This window comes from Ips typographus, linkage group LG3, assembly GCF_016097725.1.
Source record: "Ips typographus isolate SLU linkage group LG3, UJ_Ityp_2.0, whole genome shotgun sequence".
In the NCBI taxonomy this organism is placed as follows: Eukaryota; Metazoa; Arthropoda; class Insecta; order Coleoptera; family Curculionidae; genus Ips; species Ips typographus.
In genome coordinates, this window is record NC_138424.1 from 4,470,211 (window position 1) to 4,487,419 (window position 17,209).

Below are 17,209 nucleotides of genomic sequence, written 5' to 3' on the forward strand. Positions count from 1 at the left end.
CGGGGTTAAAATAAAATAAGTGGATTGCAACCTGAAAATGAGATATGAGATACTACAGCATCCTTCAGAATGTCTTATTGAAGATTTTTTATATTTATTTTAGAGAAACATGTAACCATCCAGAACCTAAATCAAGAGCTTAAAGTTAAAGAAATACTACATATTATATATATATTAGGTTTCAAGTTTAGACGGAATTCTATGACCAAACAGAGACTTCTCATAAATAAAAAATGCTATTTCGGTCAAGATATTTTTGATTTGCTTTGGTATAAGGTAGTTTTAGTGCAAATTTGCAGCCAAAGATCTCTACTTTCTGACTGACAATACACGCAAAATTTTAAACGTGACGAAGCTTTAGACACCCCCTTTTCTATAATACGAATACAACAGGTTTGTTGACGAAAACTTGATTTGATTCATATAATTATAAATGACGTAGCCTTCGTGACGCACAGGTAAACTCACTCCGCGAGAACAGTATGGTTCCAATGCTATTAATTCATTAATAGCTATTTATGTAACCAGTTATGAAAAGATCGATTTTGTGTAACGAATGAATGTTTGTAGGGCGAGCGCAGCGAGGTCCTACAATTTGAATGAGTTACACAATAAGACATTTTCGAAACGTGTTGCATACATAATTTTTTCTAATTTTGACCAAAAAGTGGTAAAAACCATCTTTTAAAGTGATTTAACACAAATATTCACTTTCATAGCACCTTGTATAAACTGTGACAACGACATGTTATGATGGATGTCGCCCATATGTTTCTACGGAAATGCATAAAAACAGGGAGTGATGAAATGAACTTTTCTTAACCAGTTACATAAAGTGATACTTTATGTAACTAGTTACATAAAGTAAAACCTTTTGTCACTCTAATCAGTTTTGAAAAGTGTCACTTTATATGCCAAAATTAGAAAAAATTAATTTTTTATTATTTAATCTGATATATTGGACCTTTTTCAAGGCTTTACTACTCTTGGTAAAATCTTCTAGCATTCATAGTACTTCCGCAAAAAATGTTTTTCTAATTTTGGCATATAAAGTGACACTTTTCAAAACTGATTAGAGTGACAAAACGTTTTACTTTATGTAACTAGTTATGAAAAGTTCATTTCATCACTCCCTGTTTTTATGCATTTCCGTAGAAACATATGGGCGACATCCATCATAACATGTCGTTGTCACTGTTTATACAAGGTGTTATGAAAGTGAATATTTGTGTTAAATCACTTGTTGGATGGTTTTTACCGCTTTTTGGTCAAAATTAGAAAAAATTATGTATGCAACACGTTTCGAAAATGTCTTATTGTGTAACTCATTCAAATTGTAGGACCTCGCTGCGCTCGCCCTACAAACATTCATTCATTACACAAAATCGATTGGATTTACGAAAAGCGTAACTGGTTACATAAATAGCTATTTTTGTATCCCCCTGCTATTTACCATTTTACACAATTTTATTGCAAATAACGTAGCCACCAGTTAATTTGATAACTACAAATTAACTTCTAGCCAGAGTTAATTATATTTTGGTAAAATGTTTAGGGTTATAAATGGGATCGCAATGAAGTCGTAGTAAATTGGCTCGAGGATCAACTTAGCCAGCCAGCCCATAAGTCAATTATCAGCCACAATATACATGCAGTGAAAAAAGACGCCGGCCTGAATCAAATTAAAGAACTTATAGAGGTAAGCGCCGGCATTCCTTTTTTGGTTTTCAGTTTTAGGTTTGAGTTAAATAATTTGAATTAATAGGAATGCCCCGACATGACCCTCGATGCTATCGATGTCATTATTGAAAAATTAAATGACAATCAGAAGGCGGAAGTAATTAGGAGATTATCTCAACTTGGATCCATGGAAAACGTCGATTAGTCATTGGATTCAGATCAAAAGTATTTTTTGATCCTGTCTAGAAATACTTTTGATATTTGGTTGGTTATTCACTTTTACCTGTCGGGCAGCATTTCTTTATAATATTGTCAAAATCAAGTTTTCCGGTGGCTATAGTTTTAAGGCTTTTAAAATATAATTCTGTAAGTCCAAGTACAAAAACAACCGGAATTTTGAGGTCCTTTAAGGGTTTAGTTGTAATAAAGTTACTATATGAAGAATCTCGTAAAGTAAATTTTATTGAGGTTTTTGTTGAATATTTTTTTTTAATTTCCACATTAAGGCATTGACAATGCATTTGACACTATTTGGTAACGTTTAGTAACATTTTATACTGAAAAAAAAAAAAGATAAAATATAATTTTATCAATTATTTGTATTTATTTACCTTTTCTAACATACCTTTATAAAAGGCTATTATTGGCTAAAACTTGTTACCTTTTTACTGTTAAATATTATTTTCAATAAAAAAACTGTTACTCATAAACGGGTTTTCTTGCATCCAAATGATAGATCTTCGGATATTATGTCAATGGTATTGACATAAGTATTAATTATATGACAACCGCCGATTTCTTAGCATAACCTGATATGAGAAATTAATATGCCAAGTAGAATAATATAAAAGCCAAACAAATGACGTAAAGAAAAACACTAACTGCTTAAAATCTGGCAATATTTAAAATATTTCTAAACAATTAATGGTGAAAATCCAGTTATCAGGAGTAACTGAAATTTACCTCAAATTTAACAAAATTTTAAAAAATATATTTTTTTTTTCTTTTATTTCCTAATATTTTGTTTTAGTTTGTGGTAAAATTGTAAAACATGCCTTATATTCTACCCATTCTGCTCTACACCACTGAAAAGCAAAATTCAATATGTTTCTTTTGAGTGGTTAAACCTCCCTGAACTCCCAAAAATAATCAAGGTACAGGGTGTTCAATTTTTGAACTAATTTTCCGTAAAAAGTGCATCTAAGTAGTTTTTGGAAAAAATTTCTCAAGCCTTCCAAAAGTTTTTAGAACGCTCTAAAGGCTTCCAAGTGATCTTCAACTAGACTAGAAGCTCTCAAAAAATTTCAAGGCAGTGTCTAAACCAATGAATAAAAAAAATGTAAACATAGCAGGAAGGAGCAATAGCAATCAAAGAGGGGGACAGAAACAAGGGGGAGGCGGGGGGAGTAATATGGCGGCCGTCAACTTCCGGTTGGCACTATCAGATCTAAATTTAATCTTGTCCACTGTACAACTTAATTTAAATTTGCAAAACTCAACTGTTAAAGAACCACAAACAAACAAAACAAACTAACACTATACTACAACAAATACAAACAACAAATTTTTGCGGGTTTGAAACTCCAAACTTTCAATGACTGCGTCAATTCAACTGCGCAGTAGGCGAATGCGCAATCAACTTCCGTCCCCCTCGCTTAATGCACAAACGGGTTATAATTTGTATTATTGTTACCTCCTGATACTTGTTCTTTTTACTCATTGGTCTAAACAGTCCATAAGTTTTCAAATGCTTTAAAAGCAGTCCAAAAACCTTCAATGCTTTTTAAACTCTCTAGAAACCTTCCAAATGGTCCTAAAGTAGTCTAAAAAGATTTCAAAATACTACAGAAATAACTTCAAAATACTTCTAATGCAGTCGAAAGCCTTCCAAATGCTCTTCATCTAGTCTAGAAGCTATCAAATCATTTCAAGACAGTCTAAAAGTTTCCGTGTGCTTTTAGAGCAGTTTAAAAGGTTCCAAAAGTTTCTAGAACCTTCTACAAGGTTTCAAATGATTTAAAAGCAGTCCAGAACCTTCAATGCTCCTAAAGTAATCTAAAAAGATTTCAAAACACTACAGAAACTCTCGCTTTTCAAAACAGTCTAAAAGCTTCCAAAAGCTCTTCAACTAGAAGTTTCCAAAAAATTCAAAATTGTCTAAATTTTCCAAAAAATTATAGAACCGTCTAAGAGTTTCCAAATGCCTCTAAATCATTCCAGAACCTTCAATATGCTCTTTAAACTCTGTCCAAACCCTTCCAAATGCTCCTCAAGTAGTTAAAACAAATTTTGAGAACAGAAATTTCCAAAACAGTCTAAAATCTTCTAAAGCAGTTTAAAAGCTTCAGTTCTAGAACTTGAATTCAAAAAATGTTGCATCTCTGAAATAGTGCTTTTTTACAGATTTTTGCTTTTTGAGAAAAATTAATTAGCTTTTTTTCACGATTTTTGTGCTTTTTAATCCAGACTCTATTAATCACTGTTAAATTGTAGCAGCTAGGGATTTAATAGAGTATAAAACTGCTCTCATTGGTTGAACTAGAAAGGTTCATTGAATTTTATTGGCTGCTAGTACAATGAGGGAAATAATCAACTATTAGAAGTGGAAAAACGCTAAGTTCTGCAACATTTCAGGATAAAAAAACTGCTCTATGTGAGGTTTCGTTAGTAAAAAAAAGAAGCTTTTAGCTTTAACAGTGCTGGTATTTACTCATATACTGCACATGTGGGCTTTACACGTCGCTCAAAAGAGAAGTCAGAAAAGTGGGAATTATGACTATTAATATTACATTTTATATTTTCGATTCATAACCGTTTTGTTGCATACCGAAGGATTAAATCAAACAGTAATATTTAGCTAAAATATTTAATTCCTTGATTAGGAATAACCAAAAATTTCCTGTTTTCACAATATTTGTTTCAACTGAGTCTTTAAACAATACTTTATCAATCCACATTTAAATATAGATCTAAATATCATGTGCTTAATAGAAAACTTTATCAAGTTGACTATGATTGTCTGAGTTTATCTTATTATTTCTAATATACAGGGTGTCCAAAAAGTCTGGAATATGTCTGAAAGACCAATTTAACGATTTACAGAATTACTACTTTTACAACCTTTTTTCTGAGTCAAAAACACTATTTGTGGGGTTCAAAAATTTGAACAACTTTAGAGCCCAAAAAAAATTGATAACAATTTAACTATATTAACGTTATAGCTATCATTGTTACACCTACTATTGTTATAGACGGCTACACCTTTCAAAAAACATTCAACACACAACAAATGTTTTGAGATGTTATTAGGATGTCCTTTTGTTAAGATTCTATTTATTTTGTCTTCCTTGATTTTTTTTGAATATAACAGATGTTAAAAGTATATTATCAGAGTCCTTTAAGCCCAATATTTCTACAGTTTTTAATAATTAAGTAGGTAAATAGATACAGGAACTTATTGGAGTGTTAAATTGGTCTTTATGAGTACGCTTAAAATCTGAAGTAATATACAGGGTGTTAGGTTTGAAGTAAGAAAGTTGGTATGCTTTGTGACTGACCCGGTATACTTGTTTTCGATTTGCAATATTCCAGACTTTTTTGGACACCCTGTATTTTATTTCATCGTTTATACGCTGCTGATTTGACTATAATCAATTCCAAAGTTAACTGGATAAAGACTTTCAATAAACACATTTTAGGCTTAAACATCAAAGAGGGTAAGTAACTACCATCAGTACAATTCGGTTACGATTACATACAAACCCAAAAAAATGTTTAGAAAGCTAATAAGTATAACATTTAAAAAAAATAAATGTTCCTAAATAATAAAGAATAAATTCAATATAAAAACATGTTAAAAAGTAAAAAGGTGAATTTTTAGTCACTTACCCTCACTCTAAACTTTTATTAAATTTAAATGATTTGGCCATTGTGTTTGGAGCTAATGGTGATGACCAAGAGTCAACAACAATGGGCATAAACAACCCAAAACCAGCACCACCAAATCTTTGGTTCTTAGTGCTGAATGTATTTGGCCTCTTCCCTCCTCTAGACTTTGAGGTAATTTCGAATACTGGCTTTTGCTTAAATTCTGAGTTAGATCAGCCAGCACATGCACTGTTGCCACATAAAGAAAAGTTCCGGCAGAAAATAACATTGCTATACCTGAAAATGATTAATAATAATACAAATCTTTTATGTTGTATAACTCTTAAAAATATAGATGTAATTAAGCACTTACTTGTGCCGTTTAAGGAACTTAAAGTTTCTTTTTGCTTCTGACCAATTCCAAAATAGGTCAAAAGAGTAAAAACTGGGGCTGCAAGTGAAAATATCAACAAATGTCTTCTTATTCTATTCCTAAAAAGCAATCCCTTGTATTTGAGTTAACACTGACTCAAAAAGAATAGGACCCAAATATTTTATACTTTGAGTTGTTTTTTCAAAGTTATACAGAGTGGTCCAGTTTTAAGTGTCAATAATTCACCATTTGATAGCTTATCAAAAAATAAGTTGACATGCATTATGTCATGGTGAATGGTGTATGGGTCAACAATATTCGTTATGCGGACGACACAGTTCTAATTGCAGATAACATGGAGGATTTGCGGGATATGTTTGGCACCTTTTTACACTTTGCAAATATTTCCAAAATTTTATTCCACTTCTTAGATTTGTTACCTTTGTTATTAAAATTATAACTAAAATTAATGTAGCAACTTATGTTAGCACTTTTTGTTAGATAGAAGCGAGGGAAGAAATTGTTTGTATATTGTAGTTTTTTGTACTTTTTTTAAATGAAAAAGTTTTTTAGACTCTCTAATTGTGTTAATTTATAAAATTAGTGGGAATTGCTAGGTTTTATTGGAAATTATTAGACATATTAGGAATTAGTATGCAACTTACTTATCTCTTACCATTTTCAAGCTTCCCTTATTTATACATAAATTCTTGGCACACTGTATCAATGAATTGAAAGTAAAAAAAAATAAAAAGTGAATCCAAATAGCAAATTATTACTGACAGAACCCCATTTAAAAAAAAAACTGACTTTGTTAGTTACCAATAAGCAAAAAACCAAGTTTGGATTTTAACGTTATCACATTATTAAGAAAATAAAAATGGTAATAAGAATGTGTTTCTTGTTTTCAAAAAACAACCACTCAGATCATCAATCAAAAGTATTTCTCTCCCATTCTTTTTGAGTTTAAAGTTCCAAACCTTTCGATTCCCTCATGCATCAGCACAGTCACTAAACCGAAAGCTGCAGGAGCCTTGTGCAACATTATTGCCAGGAAAACGATAATTTCCACGTCAGCATGACTGGTAGTGGCAGCGGCACCTACATTTTTAAATTACAAAATCTGATATGGTATAATTGAAAACATCACCTAATGCCACTCCATCAGCTGCTGCATGAACCACAAGTCCAACTGTTGTCGAAATATTACGCTCAGAAGGACTTTTATTTTCATTTCTACTTTGTGTAATCTACAGAAAAATATTTTAGAATGATTGTTTCTATAAACTGCTCACAGAAAGGTTTTACTTCAATTATTTTATTATTGATAAACCCAAAGGTCTAAAACAATAAATAACAAACCAAAACTTTTATTCAGTCTTTGTTTTCCAGAATTTTATTTTGACAATATTGACTGAAAACAAATTTAACGACAGCCATGACAGGAAAATGGTATCTTTCAAGCAAATTTCAATCAGAACCATACATTTACTGGTCAAAATGGAAACACTGAAAGAAACACAAAAAGAATGTTATAAAATTATCTCAGCTATCAAATGAACTGGGTAGAAATTAAAGATTTGCAGCATATATCTGTAAAGAAACCACTTTTGAGACAAAATGAATAAGGGTCTTAATTATAGAAGAAATGGACTTTCAAAACCTTTCTTGTTTATTAAATTGAGTATTGAATGATCTTTTCTGTGAGCAGTTTAGTTGAGTTACCTATTGAAATACCTGATCAACTACCAGCATAAATACAAATCCAAACACTAAACTAATACCAATCACAGACAAGGAATCACTTGGTTCTGCAGAATTAGCAGATTCATTATGAGCATGAGTTGGAATGTTTTGCTCTGATATCATTGATCGCACTCCTAAATATTTTTAGTTAAATATTGGCTTTTTTACATTATTATTAGACTTACCTTCAGGAATTATAACAGCCAATGCAGTTCCAACTAACAGACCTGCCCCAAACAGAATGATTTTATTCAACTTTTCCTGAAACAAATAAAAATATAGTAACAACATGGCACAGCTTAACAGTTAAGCATAAATAAACCAAAATCACCTCTTGAAAAGCATAAATAAGTGGTATAGTTCCAGAGGCTAAAGCCCCAATAAACATGGCAGCCGCCCAATACACAATATTAACAGTTGGAAGCAACATTACTTTGATTTGTCTGTTTAAAACTTAATACTAATGGTAACTGCAACACATAAATAAACATGAAGCCTTCAAGGTGTGTTTTATTATTATACATAAGCATATATTAAAACAGAAAGTGCTGATCAAGAGAAAAGTTATTTTAATAGGTTTTATAGTGTAACATTAGGTTGACCCTCTTTTTTCAGTTAGTAGTATGGGAAGGGTACAGTTAATAAATTATTTACTAACCAACTACAGCCCCAATCAACCAATATAACAAATCTAGAGAATATTTACCTCAGAAAATGTAAAAAACAGAGGTATGGAACCAGCCAAGTAAGACCCCACTAGCATTACAAGGGCCAGGGATACCAAGATGGGCATTTCCTCCATCTCTGTCAGTTATCCTTATACAGCAAGATTTATTCCCATTCAGTTCAAATTTACATTGTTCGTAAAGTAGTTTGCGGTATTCCGTTGTTACGAAATGATTATTTATTCCACGTAAACAACAATTTCCCTTTCTAAACTTTTTATTATTTCTTTTGACAACACAGGTATTGTTTTTGTGCTGACTTAACCTCACTTTATTACTGGTCTGTGGTCTGTCACTTTCTAGAAATGTCACACACTGTCGCTTTCGGGTGCAGAGTATTACACTCCAGTGAGTATTAAGTCAAAGGCTAGAGATATTATATATACTTCCTCCTTTAAACCTCACAATATGTATCTTTCATTAAGCAATTATAAATAAAAATGAGAAAACTATATTGTTTTGAAAAAAAACATTCTAAGAATCTCACATGTTTTGCATGCAATAAATGCTTCTTTTTTTTTCGAGATCTGTATAATTCATCGGTCCGTTTATTACTGCAACCAACAATACACCAGGTTCACATCTGCTCGTGGAAGATGTGGCAACATAGGGCACAGTCCCAACTGACAGCCGGCTAAACATTTTGAGGTTAGGAATTTTAAAAAGTTAAAAAACACCTAAAACTACAAACAGAAGAAATAAAAACTTAATTTAGGGTTGTTTAAGTTTATTAATTAGTGTTGTTATTGCGAGACCTTCGTAGAATTTCAGATTTTTCTTCACCAAACTGGAAAACTTGCAACATTTGGTGGTAAACGTACTGAACGGTCAAAGCGCCCATTTTCAGCTCCAGACTTCAAATTCATTGTTATTTTTCTATTAACTGGATAAACTTACTTGGGCTGGTAAATGTTAATACTTAGTTTTAGTGCTACAGCCACATGATTAGTTGAACTATAAGCAATAATCTAATAAAATAACGTTTTTTTAGAGTCTGTATTGGATGGTTTTGGCATAACAATAAGAAAAAAAAGCTACTTGTTCACAAGTTAATTGCTTTTAATGAAACAATGAACACAGAAATGTAAAGTAGAATCACAACAGATCAAAATCTCTGAACATGTTGCAATTTTATTTAAATTTTAACACTTTGAGACATATGATACGTGTGAGATTATCAACTAAATCAGATTTCAACTAATTAGAACTAACGGTATAAACATCACACAGTAGTAGAAATATAAAACAAGTTTCTATAAGTTTTTAATAAACTTTAAACGAGAATTTTTACCCTGCTTAGACCTTTGATCAAGTTATTATCAATAACCATCAACAATAACATTTTTAAGTTAAAACCTAAATTTGTATATATTGCTACATTCTTTCGTTTTAACACACTTAAGAGATTTGTATGGAGTCCTTGGACACACATACACTTTTTGGCAAATTTCACTTTTTAAACTAGTTTTTTGTTCTCAAACAGTCTTATTTTGAAACATAGAACTGTCAACTTTACCAAACCTAGACACCGAATATTCAGAATGTTTATAAGCACACGCACATCCTGAAGGCATTTTGAAAGAATCGGTCGCTGGTTCTCCTTTATTGTCCAAAGATACCAGTTTCCTGTACAGATATTTTTGTCTACAATTCACCGAGTAACCGTCTGGTAATACTCCTGGTATATCACACTTTGAGTCTTGGCTGGAAGTTAACTTAATTATTTTCTTTATTTTGCTTAGTATGGTAATTATTACTTTCTGCACACTTCCACTTGAATCCCTTGCTTATACTCACTATCATCTCCCATATTGATTACAAGCTTCCATTTGCTGTTTTTAGTCTCTCCTAATTGAGGAAATACTATTTTCGTATATGAGCTGCATACGTAAGTCTCGTCTTCATGACCCAGTCGGTTTGTAATCGCTGGAGCCTACACAAAATTACCTACAATGCCAAATTTTTGCATTTTTTTAACATACATACCTCATCTTGGCCAAAAAAAGATTTCAGGATATTATTTGAGTCTAATATAGTTTTGATATGTGAGTAAGGGTAAAGATCCAAAGTTTCACAGTAGGTTAATTCTCCAGCACATTGTGGCACCTGACCAGAGAACCTTGAAGATATGTTGATCTGATCTATGCGATCAGAAATGGAATCAGGGAAAATAATCTCCTGTTCTCTATCATGAAAATCTGCAAGTTAATTCTTTTGTTAACGCATATACGGGAAATCCAACTAAAATAGAATGCCGTCATACATTTGTGTGTTATGTATAGAGTCCGGATTGAAAAGCATAAAATCGTGGAAAAAAACGCTTAAAAAGCAAAATTTTTTTTCTCAAAAAAGCATAAAAATCTGTAAAAAGCACAAAACTCTTCTTCTTTTCTCTTTTCTCAGGGATGCAAGTTTTTTTACTTTTTTTGAGTTTGGAAGGTTTTTGGACAGTTTAAACAGGATATTGAAGGTTTTCGAATGCTTTAGAGGCAAGCTTTTAGATTCTTTTGGAAGCTTCTGGACTAGTTGAAGAGCATTTTGGAATCTTTTACACTGTTCTAAAAGCTTTTGGAAGCTTCTAGACGGTTTTGAAAGACTTGGAGTTTCTGTAGTGTTTTGAAATCTTTTTGGACTGCTTCAGGAGTATTGAAGATTCTGGCCTGCTTTTAAGACATTTGAAACCTTGTTGACGGTTCTAGAAACTTTTAGAAGCTTTTAAACTGCTCTAAAAGCAAAAGAAAACTTTTAGACTGTCTTGAAATCTTTTAGAGTTTCTAGACTGTCTAAAGGCTTTTGGAAGGCTTTCGACTGCTTCAGAAGCATTTTAGAGTTTCTGTAGTATTTTGAAATCTTTTTAGACTACTTTAGGAGCATTTGCAAGTATTCTGGAGAGTTTAAAAAGCATTGAAGGTTTTGGACTGCTTTTGAAGCATTTGAAAGTTTATGGACGGTTCTAGAAACTTATAGAAGCTTTTAAACTGGTTTAGAAGCATACGGAAGCTTTTAGACTGTCTTGAAAAGCTTTGAGAGCTTGTAGACTAGGTGAAGATCATTTGGAAGGCTTTAGAGTGTTCTAAAAGCTTTTGGAAGATTCTAAACTGTTTTGAAAGGCTTCTTTCAGAAGCATTTTGGAGTTTTTGCAGTGTTTTAAAACCTTTTTAGACTACTTGAGGAGGATTTGGAAGGTGTTTGGATAGTTTAAAGAGCCTTAAAGGCTCTGGACTGCTTTTAAGGCTTTTAGACTGTCTTCAAATCTTTTGAGAGCTTCTAAATAAGTTGAAAAGCAAAATTTCTAGAAATCCGGACTCTAGTCATGTATACCTATGTAAAAAGTTACTTTTTTCTGTATTTCTCGTACTTTACTGTAACTTGTTGCAACTACAATCTGTTGTAGTATAAGTTTGCTCTAAAGGCCTCAAAAAATGAAGTGATACACTGTAGAAACAATAAAATTTTTCAAAAGTGACGATATTTCAGTTTATTTTGATTTTTCCCGATTCAAACCATACATAAACTAACCTTTAGGTGGATGAAATAAAATCCTGGGTTTAGTTCTGTTGCTGTTGGTGTCTGACTCACTGGAGTTAGTAGAAGTGGGCTTTTCATAGGAACTTTGAACCTGGAAGTATATGATAAACGTTGTTCTGTAAAGTACATTAATATTTTTTCAGTCAAAATATGATATTAGTCATTTCCTAAACTAATTTAAAAATGATTGGTGTGGCATTAGGAAATTCCGTAAACATTGTTACAGTAATGATTGACTAAATTCAGAAAAGTGATACATTATGTAAGTTATTATGATACTTTTACTTTTAGAAAGGATTTATTTTTGCATAGTCTTTGGATTCATTAAACAATAACGGAATGTGACTTAGTAAATTTGAACAGATGAGCATAGTTTAAGCAAATTATAACCTAATAAATATCAAATTTACTTCCAGACATTTCAAGATTTCTAGTTTTCAGTTAAAAGTCAAATTAGTAACAGTGTTTTAGGAAGCAAAATCATGTGCATTCATATCAAAGTTTATCATAAAAATAACAATTTCTATCAAAATAAGTAATCAGGAAAATCGTCAATTAATGTTGACGACAACCATTATATGATTTTTTTGGTTTTTTGTTTCAAGATTTCAAAAATAACTGAAAATGTTAATACCAGCAGAATCGGTTCTCTGTCAAACATGTTGCACCTCTTTTTAAAGGAAATTTCTAGTATATTTAAGAAAATGTGTAAGCAAAATGGCGTCCCAAGCTGTTGCACCTCGTTTTAACCCTAATTTTAGGTGGATTTAAGGAAAAGTAATCAAATTGGCGTCCGTAGGTGTCATTTTAAGTTGTCTATCAAAATCTATGTTGCATCTCCTTTTAAAGGGAATTTCAAATAAATTTAAAGAAAATTTTTTATCTTGTAGGTTTTTCATAAATTTGCAACTCAAAAATGATAAAAAAAGTTCGTCAATCAATTAACAGAAATCAACGCTTGTTAGTTTATTCTGGAGTACTTTATACAAGAAAAATATTGTTACTATTTATAAAGAAAACTTACTAACTACACCTAAATATCAAATTCCAAAAGTCCGTATATACAGGCCCACTTTTAGATTTATTATCTTTCAAAGCCGCAACAATTATATTAATAGATTGTTGTTTTATTATTACTTATGTAATCAAACACGTTTCAATCCATCATTACATGACCATAAACGTAACATTACATTTCAATTGATGAAGAAATATTATTATTAATGTAGAATTCAAATTAGAAATGTGTCTGTTTTGTTCAAATTTTTGAATAACCATACCTCTAAGTTTTCTCATTATCAATATGTCAATTAGTTTGCATGGTCTCAATTAGAGAATCTTATGAACACAAATTCCATATTTGTATAATTACCATCAATAATACAGCAACAATCCCAACAATCCTGTAACAACAACAATCACTTAACATTGTTTTTAAAATTGACCTGTTATCAAAGTGTCACAACTTTTGTTTACAAAACCAATTGGAAGTCACTTTTACCATCTTTCACCTTGGCGTTCTTCACTTTCATTCTTCAACGACCGTCAAAAAAACTAAGTTTTCTTGTATAAGCACGGTGACTTTTCATTTGAAATGTACTGAAACTTTACACAACATTAGGTCAAAACGCGCACCTTGCACTAAAGTAAATAGATGCGTGTAAGAGTGTATTATAAAATACTAAAAGCACTCTCTCTCGACGACGTCGTATCTACTGGCCACTTTGTATACTAGTCGTTTAGAATATTAATTTATTTCGCATCAGTGCAATGATACCATCACTCATTATTTTTAACCTCGGTTTTCATCACCACAACTGAGCAATTTAATACAGGCATTGATAATTGTAATTAAGATGTATTTATAACACTATAAATCAAAAAAAATAATTGATAACTGGACGTTGATTGTACGTGATATCACATTCACAATGCTACAAAGCTGATGCAAATTTATTATTTCAATATTATTATGAATTTTTAAAAGTCAATTTGTACAACCTCTGTATTCGTGAAACCCCATTTCTGGTTTCTTTGACTATTAAATGACTTAAAAACTCAATCACATCAATCCTGAAAATTTGAGCTTTTTTAAGGATTATAGTTTTTACCTGGCCTTAAAAATTGAGTTTCAAGACTATTTTTGCTAGGTTTCAGACTTGTAAGGTCTGAAAGCCAATTTATAAACTCGCTGTAGTCTTGAAAACTACATTTCTGGGTTCTTTTACTAAAAAATTGATTTAAAAACTCATCACTCCTGAAAATTTGAGCTTTCTTAAGAATTCTAGACTGACTTAGTATTTTAAGACTGCTTTCAGCCTAAAAAATTGTGTTTCAAGACTATTTTTAATAGGTTTCAGATTTAAAGGCCTGAAAGCCAATTTGTATACCCTTTGTAGTCTTGAAAACTCCATTTCTGGTTTCTTTCGCTATAATGACCTCAAAACTCATCAATCACGCAAATTTATGCTCTCTTGAGGATTCTAGACTCTTTTTAGTGCTTTAAGACTGCTTTATTAACTTTTAAATCGAGCTGCAAGACTATTTTTAACAGGTTTTAGACTTGCAAGCTAATTTGTACATTATTTTGTAGTCCTTAAAAGATTTCCAGGTTCTTTCATTATAAAATTTACTTAAAAACTCACTAATCCTGAAAATTCGATCTTTCTTAAGGATTCTAGACTGTTTTCAGTGCTTCAAGACTGCTTTCAGTCTGAACAATCGAGTTTTAAGACTTTTTCCACTTAGTTTCGGACTTGTAAGACCTGGAAGGCAATTTGTACACTTTATGTTGTCTTGAAAACCCCATTTCTGGTTTCTTTGATTATTAAATGGCTTAAAAACTTATCAACCCTGACAATTCGAGGTTTCGTAAGAATCCTAGACTGTTCTTAGTGTTTCACGACTGCTTTCAGCCTAAAAAATCGACTTAATGCTATTTTTACTAGGTTTCAGACTTGTAAGGCCTGAAAGTCAATTTGTTCACTATCTGTAGTCTTGATTTCTAAGTTCATTCACTATAAAATTTACTTAAAAACAGATCAACCCTGAAAATTCAAGCTTTTTAAAAGATTCTAGGCTTTTCAGCCTGAAAAATCGAGTTTTTTTTAACTAAGTTTCGCACTTGTAAGGCCTGAAAGCCAACTTGTACTTTCCCTGTAGTCTTGAAAACCCAATTTCTGGTTTCTTTGACTATTAAATGATTTAAAAACTTATCAATAGTAAAAATTTGAGCTTTTTTAAAGATTCTAGACTGGTTTTAGTGTTTTAAGACTGCTTTCAGATTGGATTTGATCACTTTTAACCCTACATTCAGTTAAAACTTTCACAAAATTTCGTTAAAAATAGTTCCAGTATTTATAATTCAGTTGAATCAGAACCTCCAATTTCCAACCAAGCCAACCAACCAAGTATTAGGAACAACTTCAATTTACTACTTCGCGTTTCTGCTCTCCTAATAATATGTTCGAATTACTGTAAAAATTGGATTTTCTATCAGGAGTGCAGAAGTAGAAGGAGGCAAATTTACTATTCTTAATAATTTGTGAATGAAGCAAGTATCAGGAGTAACTGAAATTTACCTCCTTGTGTTTCTGCTCTTCTGATAACGCGCCTGGTTTCCTGTAAAAAATGTATTTATTATCATTAAGGAGCACAGAAGTAGCAGGAGGTAAATTTAGTTTTCTTGAGAGTTGGCGATTGGATTTACTTTACTTCCTCGCCTTTCTGCTCTCCTAATATGCGCTGATTTTTTTTGATAATTGGGTTTTCTGCATGTATCAGGAGTAACTGAATTTTACCTCCTAGTGTTTCTGATCTCCTGAAAACATGCCTGGTTTTCTGTAAAAATGATTTTCTATCAGGGACACAGAAGTAGTAGGAGGTAAAATTAATTTTCTTGACAATTGGCGAATGCGCCCAGTATTGGAAACTAAAATGTAGTTTTGCACGTTTCTGCTGCTCTTTCTCCCATATGTCCGATTTTTTGCTAAAATTGGACTTTCTATCATGAGCACACAAGTAGCAGAGGGATAATTTAGTTTTCTAAAACTACTTTTTAAATTTACCTCCTCGCTTTTCTGCTTTCCTGATAATATGCTGGATTTTTTGTAAAAATTGGCTTTTCTATCAGAAGCACAGAAGTAGGGGAATTTAGAATTCTTGATTTTTTTTTCTCAATATTCCATAACAACAATTTTTACAGCTGTCTCAATTTCATTCAGCGTTTGACGCGTCAGGAATATAGACAAAAAACGTAAAATAAAAAAAAATTAAAACCCTACTTTTTTCGAAAAGTAACTAATATAAAAGCAAAAAATACATATTGATGACAGGAAAGTGTAAACAAGGATGATAACCGGCGACACGTGTTTCTGCTTTTTGGCTTGTTCGCGGAAACACGTGTCGCCGGGTTATCATCCTCTTCTGCTTAACTTTTTTTTTGCGATATTTACCCAACCAACACTTTCCTGTCATTCATTGAATCCGCGTCAAACTCTTCTATGATTAATATTTGAATTCAGAAAAAAAGAGGTTTTCTGATTGAGCAAATAAAATACCAGTTCCTCCAATCATTTATTATTGATTATATTACATATTGAGTAAAATATAAAAAATCTAGGGTTCAATACGATATTTGTGAGTTATTGTTGTTGACAGATACCAACCTGACCAATAAAATTATCCAGAAGGGTCTAAATTTAATGATTTTTTTTTAATTTTGCAAATCACTTAAAAATTTTCAGTGATACAAAAAAGATTTAAAAATTGACTAATTTAAACGAATTGGAAAAATTAAAAAAATATCACCCTGCGTACATTTTTACAACCACTTAACATATATTGATAATTAAAAAGATTGATTAAAATTAATATCAAAATAAAAAGTTATAGGATAAGATTTTATACGGTTTGATTCGTAAGTTAGGGACGCCCAGTATATTTCATTCAGTTCTCTCTTTGTACCCTAGTATTTTATTGCACAACTACCTTTTCGGCACCAATAAAAGATGATTCTTGGAATCAAGACATTAGCCTAAAACGGTAACAGAAAATGTTAATACTGTTGACTTGCTTTAACCCCAAAAAACAAGTTTTTAACACCAACTTTACTCCGTAAACTGCATTTTAGAATTCTTGTGCAAATCGCACTTACTTTTGGAACTTGGTAAATATTTTTGATACCTTAAAATCAACAACAAAACCCAAAAATAACGACCAACAGTTTTTATGGGCAGTAACTAGGTTTATTGCTGTCCTAAAATTGAAAGGCATTTTAGTTTTGCGTTTG

At 31.6% G+C, this 17,209-nt stretch overlaps 3 protein-coding genes and 1 long non-coding RNA gene across 8 annotated transcripts in view; 1 reads left to right on the forward strand and 3 right to left on the reverse strand.

Annotated features, from left to right (window-relative positions):
• The window catches only part of ACC (acetyl-CoA carboxylase), a 54,964-nt gene extending 52,574 nt beyond the window's left edge, over positions 1–2,390 (forward strand). For both annotated transcript variants that reach the window (XM_081975681.1, XM_081975680.1), the window contains 2 exons: positions 1,556–1,699; positions 1,766–2,390. In XM_081975681.1, the coding sequence (XP_081831807.1) occupies positions 1,556–1,699; positions 1,766–1,885 (264 nt within the window). In that variant the 3' untranslated portion in view covers positions 1,886–2,390. The remainder of the gene's footprint in view (positions 1–1,555; positions 1,700–1,765) is intronic.
• A 2,142-nt stretch (positions 2,391–4,532) lies between these two features.
• Positions 4,533–8,670, reverse strand: Zip102B (Zinc/iron regulated transporter-related protein 102B). Of its 2 annotated transcripts, none has more exons than XM_081975687.1 (7): positions 8,373–8,670; positions 7,852–7,927; positions 7,658–7,800; positions 7,071–7,170; positions 6,901–7,021; positions 5,921–6,039; positions 4,533–5,844 (listed from the first exon to the last, which is right to left on the reverse strand). In XM_081975687.1, the coding sequence occupies exons 1-7, from the start codon at positions 8,466–8,468 to the stop codon at positions 5,621–5,623; spliced, it is 879 nt and encodes a 292-aa protein (XP_081831813.1). In that variant the 5' UTR covers positions 8,469–8,670; the 3' UTR covers positions 4,533–5,620. The 2 variants fall into 2 exon arrangements, with proteins under 2 accessions (XP_081831813.1, XP_081831812.1); XM_081975686.1 differs by lacking the exon at positions 8,373–8,670 and adding an exon at positions 7,998–8,122.
• Positions 8,671–9,429: 759 nt separating this feature from the next.
• On the reverse strand, positions 9,430–13,671 carry LOC145726550 (protein spaetzle-like). Of its 3 annotated transcripts, none has more exons than XM_081975690.1 (6): positions 13,386–13,671; positions 13,292–13,322; positions 11,911–12,010; positions 10,378–10,589; positions 10,149–10,324; positions 9,430–10,095 (listed from the first exon to the last, which is right to left on the reverse strand). In XM_081975690.1, exons 1-6 carry the CDS (start codon positions 13,421–13,423, stop codon positions 9,867–9,869), a joined length of 786 nt encoding a protein of 261 aa, XP_081831816.1. In that variant the 5' UTR covers positions 13,424–13,671; the 3' UTR covers positions 9,430–9,866. The 3 variants fall into 3 exon arrangements, with proteins under 3 accessions (XP_081831816.1, XP_081831817.1, XP_081831818.1); XM_081975691.1 differs by having other exon boundaries at positions 13,421–13,665; XM_081975692.1 differs by lacking the exon at positions 13,292–13,322 and having other exon boundaries at positions 13,421–13,665.
• A 3,157-nt stretch (positions 13,672–16,828) lies between these two features.
• On the reverse strand, positions 16,829–17,204 carry LOC145727221 (uncharacterized). Its single transcript, XR_014177809.1, has 2 exons — positions 17,075–17,204; positions 16,829–16,954 (listed from the first exon to the last, which is right to left on the reverse strand). It is a non-coding gene; the product is annotated as an uncharacterized LOC145727221 (long non-coding RNA).
• Between the last annotated feature and the right edge of the window lie 5 nt (positions 17,205–17,209).

What these genes read in the sequence shown, in the direction of transcription:
- Zip102B (XM_081975686.1), bottom strand. Translation starts at nt 8,096, where the DNA reads ATGTTGCTTCCAACTGTTAATATTGTGTATTGGGCGGCTGCCATGTTT. An exon ending in TTATGCTGGTAGTTGATCAG is followed by an intron (nt 7,171 to 7,657) that starts GTATTTCAATAG and finishes ATTTTTCTGTAG; the next exon opens with ATTACACAAAGTAGAAATGA. An exon ending in ATGCATGAGGGAATCGAAAG is followed by an intron (nt 6,040 to 6,900) that starts GTTTGGAACTTT and finishes ATTGCTTTTTAG; the next exon opens with GAATAGAATAAGAAGACATT.
- LOC145726550 (XM_081975690.1), bottom strand. Translation starts at nt 13,423, where the DNA reads ATGGTAAAAGTGACTTCCAATTGGTTTTGTAAACAAAA. An exon ending in AATTGGTTTTGTAAACAAAA is followed by an intron (nt 13,323 to 13,385) that starts GTTGTGACACTT and finishes TTGTTGTTACAG; the next exon opens with GATTGTTGGGATTGTTGCTG. An exon ending in CAAGTGGAAGTGTGCAGAAA is followed by an intron (nt 10,096 to 10,148) that starts GTAATAATTACC and finishes GTTAACTTCCAG; the next exon opens with CCAAGACTCAAAGTGTGATA.